This window comes from Adelges cooleyi, unplaced genomic scaffold, assembly GCF_023614345.1.
Source record: "Adelges cooleyi isolate 19-005CV unplaced genomic scaffold, UGA_ACOO_1.1 ACOO_flye_CR_arks_rails_tigmint_CR_PRNA_23, whole genome shotgun sequence".
NCBI lineage: Eukaryota > Metazoa > Arthropoda > Insecta > Hemiptera > Adelgidae > Adelges > Adelges cooleyi.
Window position 1 is genome coordinate 9,321,469 of NW_026095893.1, and position 17,561 is coordinate 9,339,029.

Here is a 17,561-nt window from a genome sequence, read left to right on the forward strand (position 1 = left end):
CCATTATTCTAATAATCGTCTATAATATTCATATAAGCTATACAAAAGCAAAAAAATACTTTTTTACATTAAAAAATAAATAAATTAAATAACAAATTACTCTATTATGATATTTAACTATTGAAAAAATATTATCAGAACATTCTTTTGTGACAAAAAGTTACGGTATTGTAAACTAATTGTAAAATGGTCAAACATAATGGTAGGTAAAACAACAATTTTTAAGTTTCAATCTAGAGGTGTTACCAATGGGTGGCTTCCTCCTCACGATATACAAGCCTTGTAATATAGATAAAAAAACAAAAAAAAAAAAACTTATTGTACATATATATTGTATAGATTGTTTTGTATTATTAATAAAGAAAAAAAAAAAAAAAGTTTCAATCAAAATGTTGAGATATGAAGGTATTGATAAACAGTCGTGGGTAATAGAAGATCTCCATGGCATTGGATATTGGTGCCGTTTTCAAGTGCTTTGAAATTGTGTCCTTTTTAAAAGCTTCGAACGACGCCATGTACAAACATAGCAGCGGTAACTAGTGTACCTAAATTGTAAAGCAATATAGATACATCCTGGCTGCCTGACAATAACGGTTGGACATTAGTAATTGTACCGTTGGTCGGTACGTGGTTGCTCAACTGTTTTATGTTTAATATGTGAGCGACAAGCGGGAACAAGTCGACGTTATCGAAAGGGGTCGCTGTAAAATTTTTCTTAAACGCTGGTCCTTGGGCCATAAAAAAGGCATGCATCGAAGATTCTTGATTGTCGTATCCGTGGACTCCTACTTCGGCTTTGGATATATCTAAACATGAACAAAATTTGCATTTATTCTTAAAAGGACATGATAGTTGAATAAAATAAAAAATGAGTAGAAGTAATATTAAATATAACATTTATTAACTTCAAAATATGATCTCACAATTAGTAGCATGGTGAACTTATCTGTCTTACGAGACCAATACATTTTAGATACTTAATACCCACACTATTAGTTTGTAAGCAATGTATAATTAATATTCATCATGGCTTCATTGTTAAACGTTTATTTTGTATCTGAAAAAAGCAATTATACTTTGTTTCACGAGAGAACGCTTCTCTCGTGAGTCAGAGTATGGTCGCTTCCGCGACAACGAGATTTTGTAATATTGTACCCATGAAAGAAGATTATTCATATATAAACTTTTAGTTAAAACTACTTAAATTTTGTGATCTAACTAAAAAATTTGGTAAAAAAGACCGCTGTTAAGTAAATACAACTTGTGATTCGTTTAACTAGTTACCAGATTCTATTATAGTCATATCAGTGGTAAGTGGCATTATCATAATATGATGTGATAATTGATAATAACGATTATAATACAGAATACCCACGACGTAATACCATTGATTTTAAAATATAGATATAAGCGGTGCTATAAAAAAGAACAATAACTGTGCGAAGTTTTCCGGCCGTCAACAGAAGTACCCTCCCAATAATGTATAGACAGGCGGATGGTAAACTGTGACGAGGGATAGAATTGTAATACTCGTTACACTTGTGAAATTATTTAAAATCTAGTCTTAAATGTTAACTACTTTTTGTATATATGATGGATAATTAAAATGTGGAACACCAAACTTCATAAATTACTTATCTAATATATAGATGATTATATTTATATTATATTTAAAGATGATAATATTTATAAATGGGTTAGTCTCATTTTGTTACATTCCATTTTGACTATACTAACCTCTTCCTTTAAAGTTATTTTCAATGTATGTATCCGAAAAAGCATATTTTGGTTCGGCCAATAAGTAAATTAGTCCTTCAAGTCTGGCCGAGTTGTTCATGTGCCACCTGGTCAATACATTTTCTTTTGTGTAAACATGAAACTGTCCTGTAGCATTAGCCATCTCAGTCAGGTTTTTGTAAACTTCCAGGAATTTATCTAAACAACAAAATTTGACATAAGTGGGTTTTTTCTTATTTTGTTTGTTGAAAAGATGTAATTTACTAGGGTTCGGGTGAATGAACATGTTCGGTCCAGTCGAGATGTTGGTGAAAGTCGTTGTGTCTACGTACTTATTCAAATAGATCAAGTGGTCGTAAGCAACTGATTCCATTCCGTGGTCGCTGACAATTATTAAGTTGATTTTCGTTTCCAGTCCTTCTTTTTTTATGAGATCAATTAAATACCTAAAACAATAGTGAACCACGCTATAAGTACAAAGAAGTGTTGAACATGCATTGACTGTGTATCATTAAAATATGACGCACACATTTAACGGTTAATGGTATTACTCTTTCACAGGGCCGGATTCAGGGTTATAACAGTCTCCGGACACTGATACAAATTAACACGACGAAGATACTTATCACGCGGTGGCCATCTTCTTAAAGCTATACTACTATAGTAATACATACTTATATATATATATATTTCTAAAAATAACAATGTATATATATATATATATATATATATATATACATTGTTATTTTTAGTTGTCTATAGGTATAACACAATACTAAATAGGTCTTAACAAAATGGTCGTCACTTTTTTGTTTACGTTGAAAGTAACCCTTCTACTTTTATCTATTCTGTGCTTGTAATAAACCCAAAGTTCATACTATTATTTTATATTATATTATTTTTATACGATGTAGTGTGTAGAATAACATCGTGTAATATGTGATGCTGGGTTGGATGTTGGATGTTTGTGTAATGCGCATGTATCTATTATTGTACTGTAAATTACTATATTTATATTGTAAGTCTCGCATAAATACGGAACTTGAGTAAGGCAATGGGGACAGTGTTTGTTGAGCGCAGTTGCTATAGTCTTTTAACTAAGCGTTGTTATATTTTTTACCTACATGTAGCGGTTTTTTCCACAGCTTGGGTAACCATTGATGGCAGCGGATCAAGTTTTTACCTGGTTACATTTTAGGGAAACTATTCAAGAACATACCTAACGTTAAGTATTTTATTTTTGTTGGTGTTCTACTATTAAATAATACCGGTAAAAAATACAAATTGCCTTGTATACTACTTCTACTTTTTCAACGTCAACTTCAACATTGTTTCACATCTAATATTTTTTTTTGAGATTAACGGCATCTCAAATTTAAATTCGTTAAATTTTGGTCAATTTTTAAACTTTACATCAAATTCAAATTAACCCAACTTCGACAAGCGGTTAGTCAACGTCATATCACAGAGCAAGTAATCCACGGCGAGCCAATTAAATTTAAATCAAGAAAATCTTCCAATTCAACTTCAACCCCATCGCATCGGTCAATGACACACTTCTTAACTAATTCGCAGGGCGACACTTGACGATGTGGTAATATATTTTATTTTGGGTTTATTTTTCTTAAATTTCTTTTTTGTCAACAGTACCGATAATTATTGGTTCAAAACTTAATACTTTTGCTTTATGCTTATTAAACAATTTTTTTATCCGTTATAACAGTGGATCCATTTTTTGGTGTAGTCCTTATTGTAATCAATTTTTCCTTGCGTTATCAATTTTTTTTTTATAAAAACTACTTCTTTATTTTTTGTCGAACACAGTTCAGACCCTTCAGTATTTACACTCATTTGTTAATTTTATTATCGGAGGTTCTCAAAAATAAACTTATTTAAATCATTTGGGCAATTTATTACCTGAATTTGAATTATTAACAATGAGTAAACTATTTTTGGAGATGCATTAAAACGTTTGCCAGAATTTAGGTAGTGGGCGTTATAATCAGTATTTAAATTTGTTTGAAAAATGGTGTCATTTTATTTTCTAACATAATATAGATAAAACTCATAAACCTGATGTTTTAGACGCAACATTATGCAATTTAAGTGAAAAATCGTTAGAGGTTACTCAAGATAAGTTTTTTACTACTGCGATCATAACGTACTTCAAATTTAGGAAATCAGCAAATTATTTTATCTAATAAACCAGCTTTACCACAATCTTCAATTATTATTCCTGCACGTGTACTTACGTTTTTCCGATATTATAGTTAACTATGATTTGCATAATACTGACAATTTAATTAATAGACAAAAACTAGACGAACACGTTTGGACAGCAAATCGGTATCGAATTTTTCAGAGAACAAAGTTCATGTGAGTATACTAAATTTATCGCACTATAATATTACGGTTCCATCATTAACCTTGTCTAACTTTCAGTAGGACCCGAATACCGAAATCACATTCGACTTGATAAACACAGAACAAAAAATGTCGATAATATTATTAAATTATTCCAAAAATTAATTTTAAAAATTTGCACCGAAACATAATCCTAAATAATGAACATACTTGTGTGGAAGTCTCTCATTAATTTAACTTTGTGGGGGCCCCGTGCTCCTCTCCTAAATCCGGCCCTACTTTTTTTGTTTCACAAAATAGTTATATCGTAGAAATAGTAATAGTAATTTTATAAACTTTCACAACAATACATGTGCACCGAAACATGTTTAATTTACACGGGACTTATAACTAATTGTTCGCGCTGTAGGGTATAAGTAATACTGCATTTGACTTACTTGACCGTCGCGTCTACTCTAACAGTTTGTTCTTTAATTTCGGGCGAATGTATACCGAAAATGTGACCCACTTTATCGGGTTGTTCAAAGTACGCATAAACCAAATTGGCGGGTTTCTTATCGTCTTTAAACCAAGAAAGCATTTGGTCTAATCTGGACGTCCATGACATTGTCCTGTCAGCAACGGCGTGTGTTGTTATTTCAAACAAATTTGCCATTTGTTTTACAATTCATATTATATTGAGAGACAATAATACCTGTTGTACATGGCGATGTGGGTAGGCATTTTTCCCTGGTAAGCGAATTCCGAAGCGATCCACATCATTACACCGCTGTGTCGTCCGTCGCCGTTGAATTCGTTTTCCGTCTAATACCAAAATGTATGCTGTTAAATTTAATTTCCAAATTTGACGAGTATAGTTTTATATTCTATATTCGACTCGACCAATATTATCGTCGTCAAAAAATTAGTCTAACGGCGGCAAACTTAAAGCCTCGAGGCATAAAACACCAAACACAGAACGTTCTACAGTACATTTTTTTTTTGGATAAAAAAAGTATTTTCTTTTGAAAGACAAGACTCGGACATTTTTATAATTTTCTAACTTTCTACTCGCGTTGATTGCAAAAAATAATGCAATACAAGAAGTGACTTGTTAAATACGATTTGAATGTCATTTAACGTGTATTAACACGTTGAATTGTTGTTAAATATATAATGCAACGTCTACGGTTTGATGTCAGTTAATTGTTTAATGAGCATTGGTTGACCCTGTTAAATTACTATTTGATCGGTCTAATAATTATTACAGTTAATGATCCAATTCAACGTAACTGAACTTAGAACTTTAAAAATTAAAACGAAATCGTCATTTTCGTGTTTTTGTTTTGTACTACTTCATTAGTTTCATTGTAATTTCTTCAAAAAAAAATAATTAAGTCTAAAGTACTTTTCTTGTTACGCTACTGTATCATAACGATAAATAATTTTGATAAAAATTAGGTCAGTATCTCATGGCGTATGAGTTTTGTATTAAACGCAAATATTTGATTATGGTTTGTTGGCTTCCGCATATCAAACATTTATCTTGTAAGTTTGTAGTCCAAACATTCTATTTATTGTACAAACACTATTTGAATTACATCAAAATGTTCTAAACATTGTATATCTTAAAATGTCACTAACAGAAAGTTCGGCCCCGATAACCTTTTTGTTTCTCAACAGAAACTTCTTGGTTTTTTATTTTTCATAACTTTAGTTATAGTTTTATTGACAAAAATGAATAGCTCATTGTACATTATGACATTCTGGATTTGATTACATAAAATCGATTCGGTAAAAGTATGAAATAAATTTAATCAAACCTTAAAAATGCTCTTCTAAAAATTGTGTTAAGTCGATATGGAACCCTTAGTTTCAAAGCCTGCGATTTGTATACCCTACATACATAAGCCAACAACATAATTTCACGACGAACGAATTTCATAAAACTATAAATGTATATGTGAGTTCAGAACTGTAAAAACACGCAGATGGGCTCTACGTATAATACATGTAAATATTAAATATTTTTTTTTTAAACACATACTATGTAGCTAATGTTATGATTTTAAGCCATTGTTACCCAGATCGGAACAACTCGGTCGTTGTAGTGAAATTGCTCGTAGGTGTTATGCATCAAGTGGTACTCTTCGTCGTACATGTGGTTGTCGAGGACGCCGTGGACCTCTGGGTATAGACCGGTGGCTATGCTGAAGTGGTTGACGAACGTCTTGGTGGGGAAAACGTTGCGCATATAAGGTGGCACAGCTCCGGTCGCTCTAAACTTTGCCAAGTTCGGAGTCAAATTTTCGCTCACGTAGTCCGGCCGTAAACCGTCGAACGACATTAACAGAACCAAAGGGTGTTTGGAGAGACTTGTCGTAGTGGCAACTACGGTCAGTACAAAAATAACGGTCGCTACGAACATACTTAGACTATACTAGGCCACCTGTTATCCGGTTTGATGGATAAATTGTGTCGGTTTCAGATTATTAACAAAAACCGAGCCGGTAAATAAACGAACGGCCGCTATAATAACTGCATATTAAAAACAAGTAACAAATGTAATTTTTCGACTTACGAAAGGGATCGGCAGATGAGTCGATAAGTCAGCTATTCTAGAAACGATCAAGATAGGTTGTGTTATATTTCACGCGTTCGCACTTAACGATCAGTGCCTAATTAAGGTATTATAGTCGGCGACACGAAAACTGGCCCGTAAGCGCTGCCACCCCCGCACCACATCCCGCCCGTGACGCATGGGTTCTTAAACTGAACAGTTTTCCGACCGCCACCCGCCTGCCATTTATTTCCACCATTATGATAACCACTGACGGGAAACTGCCGCTAGAGTCGCGTCGGTCACTGGCCAGTTTTCGCTCTAATATACATAGATGTTTCTAGGTAGAGCAGTGATGACCGTACGAGTAACGCAACATAATAATATATATACTTTGCTGTGCCGGTAAGTCAGAACAATCGATACGATAATAATTATAATAACATTGGTTTGGTATCGATTATCTATCAATGCTACGTGTGTTTATTGTTGAAATCGGTATCTATCTTTGCGACATTTTTCCTAGTATACGTTACCAACTTTACATTTAATTGTAATAACATAGATATGGTTTAGGTCTATACCAAAATTCGTGTAGACAATTTCGTTTAACGGCATTATCGGTCATTGCTCAAGAACATTGTACATATAATATATATATTAGGGTGGTCCTGATATTTGACATGGCGTTGGATGGCCGTCATTCGGCTCCAAATACTGATAAAATATTTCTCTAATTTTAAAGGTAGAATTATTGGCTGGCGACGTTACTTCATATTGTGTGAAATTGAGACTTTTTGACGACCGAAGATAATATAAAAAAGTAATATAGGTAATGGTACTCCATTTTTGATCGCATTTTCACACAATATGAAGTAACGTCACCAGGCGATAATTCTACCTTCAATCTATTTTATTATGCAATTTGCATGCAAAAGTGATGTGTGTTCGGCTTTGATTGTTTTCCGTTAAGAGGACGCCAAATTTGAATAATTGTCTTAAAAAAACATTATACTGGTTCATTAATTGGCCACAGCCTCTTAAAAATCTCTTTACCACACCACTGAAAAGGATACTAGATTTTATTACATATGGAATGACTTCTAATTATAAAATATTTATTTTCATAATGACATGTATAAGTGTTCAAATAAATAAAATCTTTATTCAAATGTCAATATTATTTTATTATGTCATTTATTTGCCATAGGTCATCTTTAGTATAAAAACTTAATACATATAATTGCATAATTGTATTTCTTACTTATAGTAATTAGTAACCGTCAATGTTTCCTTAAGTCTGTTGTTTTAGTGATTTCTTTATTAACCACATATCATTTTCCTGTAAAACATTTTTGATTCAAAAAATTTAGATAGCATCACTTTTAAGAATAATATAATTGTATTGGGTGATAATTTACTATATTGTGCCTGTTTATTATCACATTTTTATAAGACTTGAATTTTATAGTAAAATAGTATGGTGATATTGGATGACTTTCTTATTTCATATTAAGTGGTTATCCTCCCAGCTCCCGTATTTATTAAGGAGTTTAATATAAGAAATTTTACTAAATCTTCATTTAAATCTTTAACTGTATAGTGGTATTGGTTTAGTAATTATGGTTTTTTTTTAATAATACATTTTTTTGTCTGACTGAAACAGAAACATTGACAGTATTTTCAAATATTTATTTCATCAAACATAGAAAACAGAATGCGTTTCACTCGGTTCATGATGGTTTTAAAGCAAAAACATAAATTATAAAATCGAAAGATGATGACATTTTGGAGCACTGTCATATTTGTTTTTCGATATTTCAAGTAATCTACTTTGATGTTAAAAAAAATGTCCATTTAAATAAAAATGGTAATAACTTTTGTTTAAGACATATTTTAAAAAATGATACAATATTCCTTTAAAATTTCGATTTTATTCTAGAAGTTTTTGGTTTAAAACAACCATGGACTAAATAAATTACATTCTGTGTAATTATGTTTAGATGTCAAAAATACCTATATCATTGTAAAACCAATCACATAACTGCTTTGAATTAAAGCTAAAAGTATTTAAAACCCCGGCTGTGATAGTACGAACAAATATTTAACTACCAAAAAAAAGTTCTATTTGCTAAACTAATAACTACACATTTCAGTAAAAGGTTTCAATTAACATTTTACAAAAAATTGCCTATACCTAACTCCTTAATAAATAAGGGTATCACGTTCTCTCAAGACCAGAAGTTGGCGTCCTCTTAAAACGTCAAACAGTAAAATGTATTAACACAATAGTAAGTGGAAAATTAATTTTAATATTCAAAATATATTTTAAAATACTAGTGTTTTGAGTTTTCTTTTTAACTGAAAATGTCTACAAAAATCCGTTATTATTATAGTCGTCTATATTATTCATATAAGCTATACAATAACAATAATGTATAATTTAATGTAATATAATCTAAATATGTCAAAGCTTTAAAAGCAAAAAATAACTTTTTTACGTTGGAAAAACTAATTTTAATAACAAAATTCTTTATTATAATATTTTAAACTGAAAAAAAAAGTTACCATTTAAGAACGGTCTTATGTGACAATAAGTTACGATATTGTAAATTAATTGTGAAAAGATCAAACATATGGTAGGTAAAACAAGAACTTTTAAGATTCAATAAATGTGGGTATTAATTACGTTGAAATATAAAACGTGTACATTATATTTATAGTAATATTACGTGGTAACTTCAATGAATAGTGTGCAGGAAATAGGTGCTCGCACATAATATTAAATTATGTTGAGAGTGTGAAGGTATTGCATTCACAGTCGTGGATAACAGAACTCCACGACATTGGTGGCGTTTTCAAATGCTTTCAAATTGTATCCTTTTTAAAAGCTTTGAACGACGCCATGTATAAACATAGCAGCGGTAATTAGTGTACCTGAATTGTAAAACAATATAGATACACCTTGGCTGCCTGACAATAACTGTTGGACATTAGTAATTGTACCGTTGGTCGGTACGTGATTGCTCAACTGTTTAATGTTTAATATGTGAGCGACAAGCGGGAACAAGTCGACGTTATCGAAAGGGGTCGCTGTAAAATTTTTCTTAAACGCTGGTCCTTGGGCCATAAAAAAGGCATGCATCGAAGATTCTTGATTGTCGTATCCGTGGACTCCTACTTCGGCTTTGGATATATCTAAACATGAACAAAATTTGCATTTATTCTTAAAAGGACATGATAGTTGAATAAAATAAAAAATGAGTAGAAGTAATATTAAATATAACATTTATTAACTTCAAAATATGATCTCACAATTAGTAGCATGGTGAACTTATCTGTTTTACGAGACCAATACATTTTAGATACTTAATACCCTCACTATTAGTTGGTAAAAAATGTGTAATTAATAATAGTTATTTATTTGTAACTGAAAAAAGCAATTATACTTTGTTTCACGAGAGAACGATACTGTACGGAAACTAAAACGCGTCACACCGCGCACACGCATACAAAAACTATAATGAAATTATTTATAATCTAGTCCTAAGTTTTAGCTATTTTTTGTAGATAATTAAAATGTGAAACACATAACTATATAAGATATCTACAATATAGATAATTATTTATAAATTGGTTAGTCTCATTTTATTACATTCCATTTTGACTATACTAACCTCTTCCTTTGAAGTTATTTTCAATGTATGTATCCGAAAAAGCATATTTTGGTTCGGCCAATAAGTAAATTAGTCCTTCAAGTCTGGCCGAGTTGTTCATGTGCCACCTGGTCAATACATTTTCTTTTGTGTAAACATGAAACTGTCCTGTAGCATTAGCCATCTCAGTCAGGTTTTTGTAAACTTCCAGGAATTTATCTAAACAACAAAATTTGACATAAGTGGGTTTTTTCTTATTTTGTTTGTTGAAAAGATGTAATTTACTAGGGTTCGGGTGAATGAACATGTTCGGTCCAGTCGAGATGTTGGTGAAAGTCGTTGTGTCTACGTACTTATTCAAATAGATCAAGTGGTCGTAAGCAACTGATTCCATTCCGTGGTCGCTGACAATTATTAGGTTGATTTTCGTTTCCAGTCCTTCTTTTTTTATGAGATCAATTAAATACCTAAAACAATAGTGAACCACGCTATAAGTACAAAGAAGTGTTGAACATGCATTGACTGTGTATCATTAAAATATGACGCACACATTTAACGGTTAACGTTATTACTTTTTCGTTTCGCACAAAATCAGCACGTAAGACTTTAACAACAACGCTTGTGCCCGCATTATATTTAATTTACACGAGAGAAGACCTAAAATAAATTGTTTGTGCTGTTGAGTGCAATAAAATAAGTATATTGCATTTGACTCACTTCACCGTCGCGTCTACTCTAACAATTTGTTCTTTGATTTCGGGCGAATGTATACCGGAAATGTGACCCTCTTTATCGGGTTGTTCGAAGTACGCATAAACCAAATTGGCGGGTTTCTTATCGTCTTTAAACCAAGAAAGTATTTGGTCCAATCTGGACGTCCATGGCATTGTGCTGTCAGTAACGGCGTGTGTTGTTATTTCAAACAAATTTGTTATTTGTTTTACAATTCATATTATATTAAGAGACAATAATACCTGTTGTACATGGCGATGTGGGTAGGCATTTTTCCCTGGTAAGCGAATTCTGAAGCGATCCACATCATTACACCGCTGTGTCGTCCGTCGCCGTTGAATTCGTTTTCCGTCTAATACCAAAATGTATGCTGTTAAATTTAATTTCTAAATTTGACGAATATAGTTTTATATTCTATATTCGACTCGACCAATATTATCGTCGTCAAAAAATTAGTCTAACGGTGGCAAACTTAAAGCCTCGAGGGATAAAACATCAAACACAGAACGTTCTACAGTACATTTTTTTTTTGGATAAAAAAAGTATTTTCTTCTGAAAGACAGGCCTCGGAAAGTTTTATAATTTTCTGACTTTCTACTAGCGTTGATTGCAAAAAATAGTGCAGTACAAGAAGTGACTTGTTAAATACGATTTGAATGTTATTAAACGTGTTATAAAATATATAATGCAACGTCTACGGTTTGATGTCAGTTAATTGTTTAATGAGCATTGGTTGACCCAATTCAACGTAATTGCTTAGAATTTTAAAAATTTTAACGAAATGGTCATTTTCGTGTTTTTGTTTTGTACTACTTCATTAGTTTTAATAATCTTGCCTTTGATATCAATAATAACTGTTGGCTGTAAATTTACATATAGTGATGACTTCCAATGGCTAAACAACATTTACATTTATTTACATTAAAACAATAATCAGTTATAAGTAAACACATTTTGATTGATTAAAAAACCAATATCATTATTGAAATAAATGGTACGTAATTAATTTTTTGTTTTTACCAATATACAAATAATTGATATAAACCTTACAGTGCAGCTTAAGGTAAATGCATAACTCAAAGCAATTTGATATTCATACCCATCGTTTTCAAGTTTTTTCATTGTAATTTCTTATCAAAACAATCAAGTTTAATGGACTTTTCTTGTAACGCTTTTAAAAGTATGTTTTGAGTATTAAAAACATGTCTAGGATAATACATTTGATTGTGTACTTGAAATTATCTTTATTTTTTTTCGTGTCTTAAATTTTTAATCAAGTTAATGTAGAATAATACATTGAATATTATACTGATTGTATTAACAGTTATTTTAAACGAAATTATGAATAATTGATTTTTAATGGTTTTTCATATGTTGAATTTTATCGGAATATTTTCAAGCTTAGGTATTTAATATAAATACCTAAATATAACTATAAATACAAATAACTACTAAACTGTGAAAGGAGGCGGTGAATTAGTTTAACCGTTGTTATAAATTCGTGTCTCATAAATAATTGGTTTTCTAAAAATGACTAACAAAGGCTAGCAAAATTAGAAGTATACGCAATATAATATTTTCAATAATGAGCCATATACGTTTAGAGTAGATATTTAGATTTAGAGGACACAAAACTCTTATATAAAAGGTTTTGGTCAACAATTTTACTATGAAATTTAAGGTTTACCAAATAAGTAATAATTGTATTATTTTTTTAATAAACGGCATCGGAGGCCAGGAGGAAGTAATATCCATTGGATAGTTCCCTCCCGGTTATTCTAAGATGCACATGCAGATGAAAAAAAAAGATTGTTGGTATCATTACAAAAATCAATAAACGCATTGTATAAGCTAGGTGTAATGTACTTTAAATTATATTCTGATTATTAGGGAGTATACGATTAGGGACTAGGGTAAAGACTTGATTGTCAGTCTATAATAATTTTTTACCGTTGTTATACATCGTATTTAATAATATAGTGCAAATATTTTCAAATACCTGTTAAACGTTGATATTCTTACACATAGCTACCTAGAAATGTATAACGGTCATAGTGAAATGTTTACCTCAATTTTGGTTCCTCCTTATTAAAAAAAAAAATGTTGACTACAAAATTTTAAGAAAATTTGAAATGTTATAACCCTACATTAGATCCACCTTCAGCCTAACTTTCAGATCTTAAGTCCTAAAACTTGGCTTAAGAAATATAGAAAAAGTTATATAAAATATATTTTCCGTTTGTCAACGTTTATCGGCAGTGATAGTATGTTTAAAGAATATTCCATGCAAATTTAAACTAATTCGACTGTTTTTAAAAACGTTATAGAGCACAGAATTTTTCAAAAATATGAAAATGTTTCGTGTGTTTTTCTTTATTTTGAAGGGGAAGGACCGAAGGTGTGACCTTTTTTAATTTTTATTCCCAAAAAGTACCCTTCAAATACGATTTCAGATTTCTGATCTATAAAATTGCTACATGAAGAAATCGTTTAAGCGGTTTAATTGATATCCGTGGGTTCAGACACAAAAAAATATAACAGATCATTGTAAAAACAATACTTTCTCAGCTCCACCCTAAGCTATAATACTAAAAAATGTAGATGGCAATACTTATTATAGTTTTATTGAGTTATCAAGTTATATAGTTGTATAATATTTTTACATTAGTCTATATTATTGTATTAAAATGTTTTCAAAAAAAAAATTATAAATTTTCCAATTAAAAGCCCTGAGGCTCACCACCAACGCTGTCCCCTCCATATATATCCAACGATTCACTACATAAAGATTTACATGTGGCCCTGGTGAATGAAGTGGCAAAACAACACTATAAAAGATTCAACAGAAGCCTCCTCAATCATACCAACCCACTAATTTCCAATCTATCCTCTCCCAATATCCCTGGAAATCCTACAAGAAGACTTAAGCGAAACTGACCGAGAGATTTCCTAAGATCCTAATGTATTTATGGAGCAACTAACCATACACGTCGGAGTACCACCACTGGGTGTTTTCTCCAATCAAGCAAGTAGCAATCAAGCAAAATTATATTTGTCTACTTTATTATTTACGCTTGTTGTTCATAAAAATTGTATAGATTGTGTAATATAAATAATAAAAAAGAAAAAAAAAATTGTTTTGGTAATTGTAACCTTTTGAATTCTAGCTTTGTGATTAGTATAGGTTATCTGAAGTGCTGCGTTGGGGGTTATGTAAAATGCGAATGAACAGAATTCTAGTTTTGAAAAAAAAAATGATCAAAAGCGATAAAATTATTAAATATTTATTTTAAAAATTGTTCATTGAGACTTGATTGAAATTTTGTAATCACTACACGTGTGCAGTAGACATGATAAATGCATCACTGTTATAATCAGCAATAATCATAAAGTAAATAGGTACTGTTGGATTAATTGGATTAAAATAAAACGACTTTTCAATATGAACGAAAAGGACATAGTTTCATACAAATAATGAGTAACACACGAAGCCACTTACCAAAATAACTACTAAATGGATTAACATTTTTTAATTGTTATAGCTTAAAATCATATTTATGAAGAAAAAAGGCCGATTCTATATTTTTGTTTTCAAAATAAATTGAGTTATGTATGTATATTTCTGTTCTGAAATGAGAATCAACACTAAAGAATAATTAATGACCTCCCAGCACTATTAAGTAAAATGTGACCTTTACTTTAAATACAAGTTAAATGGGGTGATTTTAACGTTAAACCATAAATATGAATTAAGCAATTGTTTTTTCCTATATTACACATGAAATATATTTGTATTGAATAGAGACGAATACTGAGTTAAATCGATGTTGAATTGTACTATAAACTGCTACGTAGTACACGAACTACTTCTAATTATAATAAATCTGAATTTGCTACCATAATAGGTATAATGATTCTATCACCACTAAGTGTGTCGATTGAAGATGATTTAAGGATTTTTATTAGTAATTTACTTTTTGTTTAATTTTAATCGTATTTTTGAACTCAGAAGCTAAAAATAAAATCTCTACGTTTATTGTATGAAACATTTAAAAAAATAAAATATATTTAAAGTTTATAAATGTTGAGTATTTTTTAATCTATTTAGATGCATCCTTCGTAATTAATTGTTTCTATTAAATCGTTGGGAATATGTTTGTAAGGTTTGAAAGATCATAAAATGTAAGTATTATATATCAATAATATTACATTTTACTACGCTAAAAATGTAAATCTAAATTAACTAAACTAAAACTTTAGATTAAATTCTACTAAAGTTTTAATTATTCACCAAAACAAAACAACAAATGTAACATAATATAATTATTGGCATATTACGGAATCTATATTGGCAATTTAGTACCAAATATACTTAATACCCACAAATCACTCTTCACTTTTTCTAATACAAGTCGGGATAGCCAGCTAAATTCGCTCTCTCTGCAAATCTCTATCCATTTCTTTATTTAATGTACACATTTTCATATCTTTATTTTTTATATCCACCCGTTCCTTCTCCGGTTTTCCTATACATTTATATATCCTACACACACAAGACACCAACATAATTTCACAACGAATGATTCTCATTAAACTATAAACGTATTTTTAAGTTTATAACTGTTAAAATACACGGATGTGTTCTACGTAAAGTATATGAAGGGCGCAGGAGAAGAACAATTACAAGTCCAATTATGAAATTTTTTTTTCAATATATGCCAATAATTTTTTTATTTATATCCATAGAATGTTTAAATAAATACATTTTTTATGAGAATAGCATTTAATGTGTTTTTTTTTTTTTGTTCTTATGTAATACTCTAAAATTTTCATAATGTGACTACTACCGTTTTCCCCTGTGCCCTTCACATGGCATATTACATAACATTGTAAAAAACACTTATGTATTTAATGTTATAATTTTAAGACATTGTTACCCAGATTGGAATAACACGGTCGTTGTAGTGAAATTGCTTGTAGGTGTTATGCATCAATTGGTACTCTTCGTCGTACATGTAATTGTCGAGGACGCCGTGGACCTCTGGGTATAGACCGGTGGCCATGCTGAAGTGGTTGACAAACGTCTTGGTGGGGAAAACGTTGCGCATATAAGGAGGCACAGCTCCGGTCGCTTTGAGCTTTGCCAAGTTCGGAGTCCATTTGTCACTCACGTAGTCCGGCCGAAAACCGTCGAACGACACTACCAGAACCAAAGGGTGTTTGGAGAGACTTGTCGTAGTGGCCACCACGGTCAGCAGCAGAACGACGGTCGCTACGAACATACTTAGACTATACTAGGCCACCGGTTGGATGGAAATATTGTATCGATCGTCGGATCAGGTTATTAACGATGTCGAAATCGATTACACACGATATGATGCGTTTTGTGCGAAAACCGAGCCGGTAAATAAACGAACGAGTGACCGAGTGATAGTCATTGTACTTCTGCTATAATTACTGCATAATAAGGCGGTTAATCAACTAATGTAATTTTCCTACTTACGAAAGGGTCCGACAGATGAGAAGGTATATTAGTACATTGCATGTACTATGGTACATTATACTGCTGTGTAGCCGTTGTTAGTGACCGTGGCAAGTGAACACGTTGCGGAAGTGTGCGCTAAGAAACGAACCGAGATTGCCGTGTAACACTCCGTGTAGTAGTTAAGGTACTAGTTGCAACGGTAAGAGCCAAGGTCCGGCTGAGGTTGTCGGCAATGTTCGGTTACAGCGGTGTGGTGGGAATCATGGAAACGGAATAATATACATAGATGCTTCTAGGTAGAGCAGCGGTGACCGTTCGAATAGCGACCCACATTAATATATATATTGTGATGTGCCGGTAAGTCAGAACAATCGATACGGTAATAATTATAATAACATGTTTGGTATCGATATAAACATCAATGCTACGTAGTACGTACGTTTAATGTTGAAAAATGGTATCTATCTTCGCAACATCTTTACTACTTACTAATACACGTTGCCAACTTTAAATGTTTTTTTAATTGTAATAACATAGATATGTTTTAAGTCTGGGGCCATTCCAAAATTCGCGTTGGCAATTTCGTGTCGATCTCGCACTATCGGTTCATTGGTCACATTTGTCACATATGTAATATGCAGGTGTACATAGTTATATATTCGAATATATATATGAGAGAAAATACCAAATCGAGTATCACTTTTTGGCTCTACTTCTTAGGATCATTTTGGAACTTGCCTAGCTGATAGCCCTCTTTTGAAAATACATTTCTAAAATGATTTTTGTTTATTTCTGTATATATTCTGTACATATTATCTATTAACTGTATGTAATACAATATTATACTAAAAAAACAAAAAATTGAATGTTATTTATTAAAGTTTTTTTAAAAATATTTTCACTAACAGAATTAATAATTTGACTAGTTAAGACACCAGTACAAGTAACACTTATTAAGACCAAGACGCTAAATATTTAAAGTAAAAACCAAGACGCTAAATAACCATAATAATTAAAAAATTAGAATAATGAACTTTTTGATTAGTTT

General features: G+C 31.3%; 2 protein-coding genes across 5 annotated transcripts; both read right to left on the bottom strand.

The window, feature by feature from the left end:
• Window positions 1-380: 380 nt before the first annotated feature.
• Window positions 381-6,929, bottom strand: LOC126835880 (ectonucleotide pyrophosphatase/phosphodiesterase family member 5-like). The gene is made up of 8 exons (XM_050568735.1): window positions 6,662-6,929; window positions 6,164-6,609; window positions 4,796-4,905; window positions 4,539-4,712; window positions 2,002-2,183; window positions 1,738-1,935; window positions 546-806; window positions 381-499 (listed from the first exon to the last, which is right to left on the bottom strand). The coding sequence occupies exons 2-8, from the start codon at window positions 6,506-6,508 to the stop codon at window positions 381-383; spliced, it is 1,389 nt and encodes a 462-aa protein (XP_050424692.1). The 5' UTR covers window positions 6,509-6,609; window positions 6,662-6,929.
• Window positions 6,930-7,959: 1,030 nt separating this feature from the next.
• LOC126835452 (ectonucleotide pyrophosphatase/phosphodiesterase family member 5-like) lies at window positions 7,960-16,735 on the bottom strand. Of its 4 annotated transcripts, none has more exons than XM_050568050.1 (7): window positions 15,966-16,733; window positions 11,271-11,380; window positions 11,014-11,187; window positions 10,582-10,763; window positions 10,318-10,515; window positions 9,578-9,838; window positions 7,960-7,982 (listed from the first exon to the last, which is right to left on the bottom strand). In XM_050568050.1, the coding sequence occupies exons 1-7, from the start codon at window positions 16,308-16,310 to the stop codon at window positions 7,975-7,977; spliced, it is 1,278 nt and encodes a 425-aa protein (XP_050424007.1). In that variant the 5' UTR covers window positions 16,311-16,733; the 3' UTR covers window positions 7,960-7,974. The 4 variants fall into 4 exon arrangements, with proteins under 4 accessions (XP_050424007.1, XP_050424006.1, XP_050424008.1 ...); XM_050568049.1 differs by lacking the exon at window positions 7,960-7,982 and adding an exon at window positions 8,019-8,297 and having other exon boundaries at window positions 15,966-16,734; XM_050568048.1 differs by lacking the exon at window positions 7,960-7,982 and having other exon boundaries at window positions 9,123-9,838; window positions 15,966-16,732.
• Window positions 16,736-17,561: the final 826 nt, after the last annotated feature.

What these genes read in the sequence shown, in the direction of transcription:
- LOC126835880 (XM_050568735.1), bottom strand. Translation starts at nt 6,508, where the DNA reads ATGTTCGTAGCGACCGTTATTTTTGTACTGACCGTAGTTGCCACTACG. An exon ending in ACCGAGTTGTTCCGATCTGG is followed by an intron (nt 4,906 to 6,163) that starts GTAACAATGGCT and finishes TTTTGGTATTAG; the next exon opens with ACGGAAAACGAATTCAACGG. An exon ending in GTTCATTCACCCGAACCCTA is followed by an intron (nt 1,936 to 2,001) that starts GTAAATTACATC and finishes TTTGTTGTTTAG; the next exon opens with ATAAATTCCTGGAAGTTTAC.
- LOC126835452 (XM_050568048.1), bottom strand. Translation starts at nt 16,310, where the DNA reads ATGTTCGTAGCGACCGTCGTTCTGCTGCTGACCGTGGTGGCCACTACG. An exon ending in AGAGTAGACGCGACGGTGAA is followed by an intron (nt 10,764 to 11,013) that starts GTGAGTCAAATG and finishes CTATTGTTTTAG; the next exon opens with GTATTTAATTGATCTCATAA. An exon ending in GTTCATTCACCCGAACCCTA is followed by an intron (nt 10,516 to 10,581) that starts GTAAATTACATC and finishes TTTGTTGTTTAG; the next exon opens with ATAAATTCCTGGAAGTTTAC.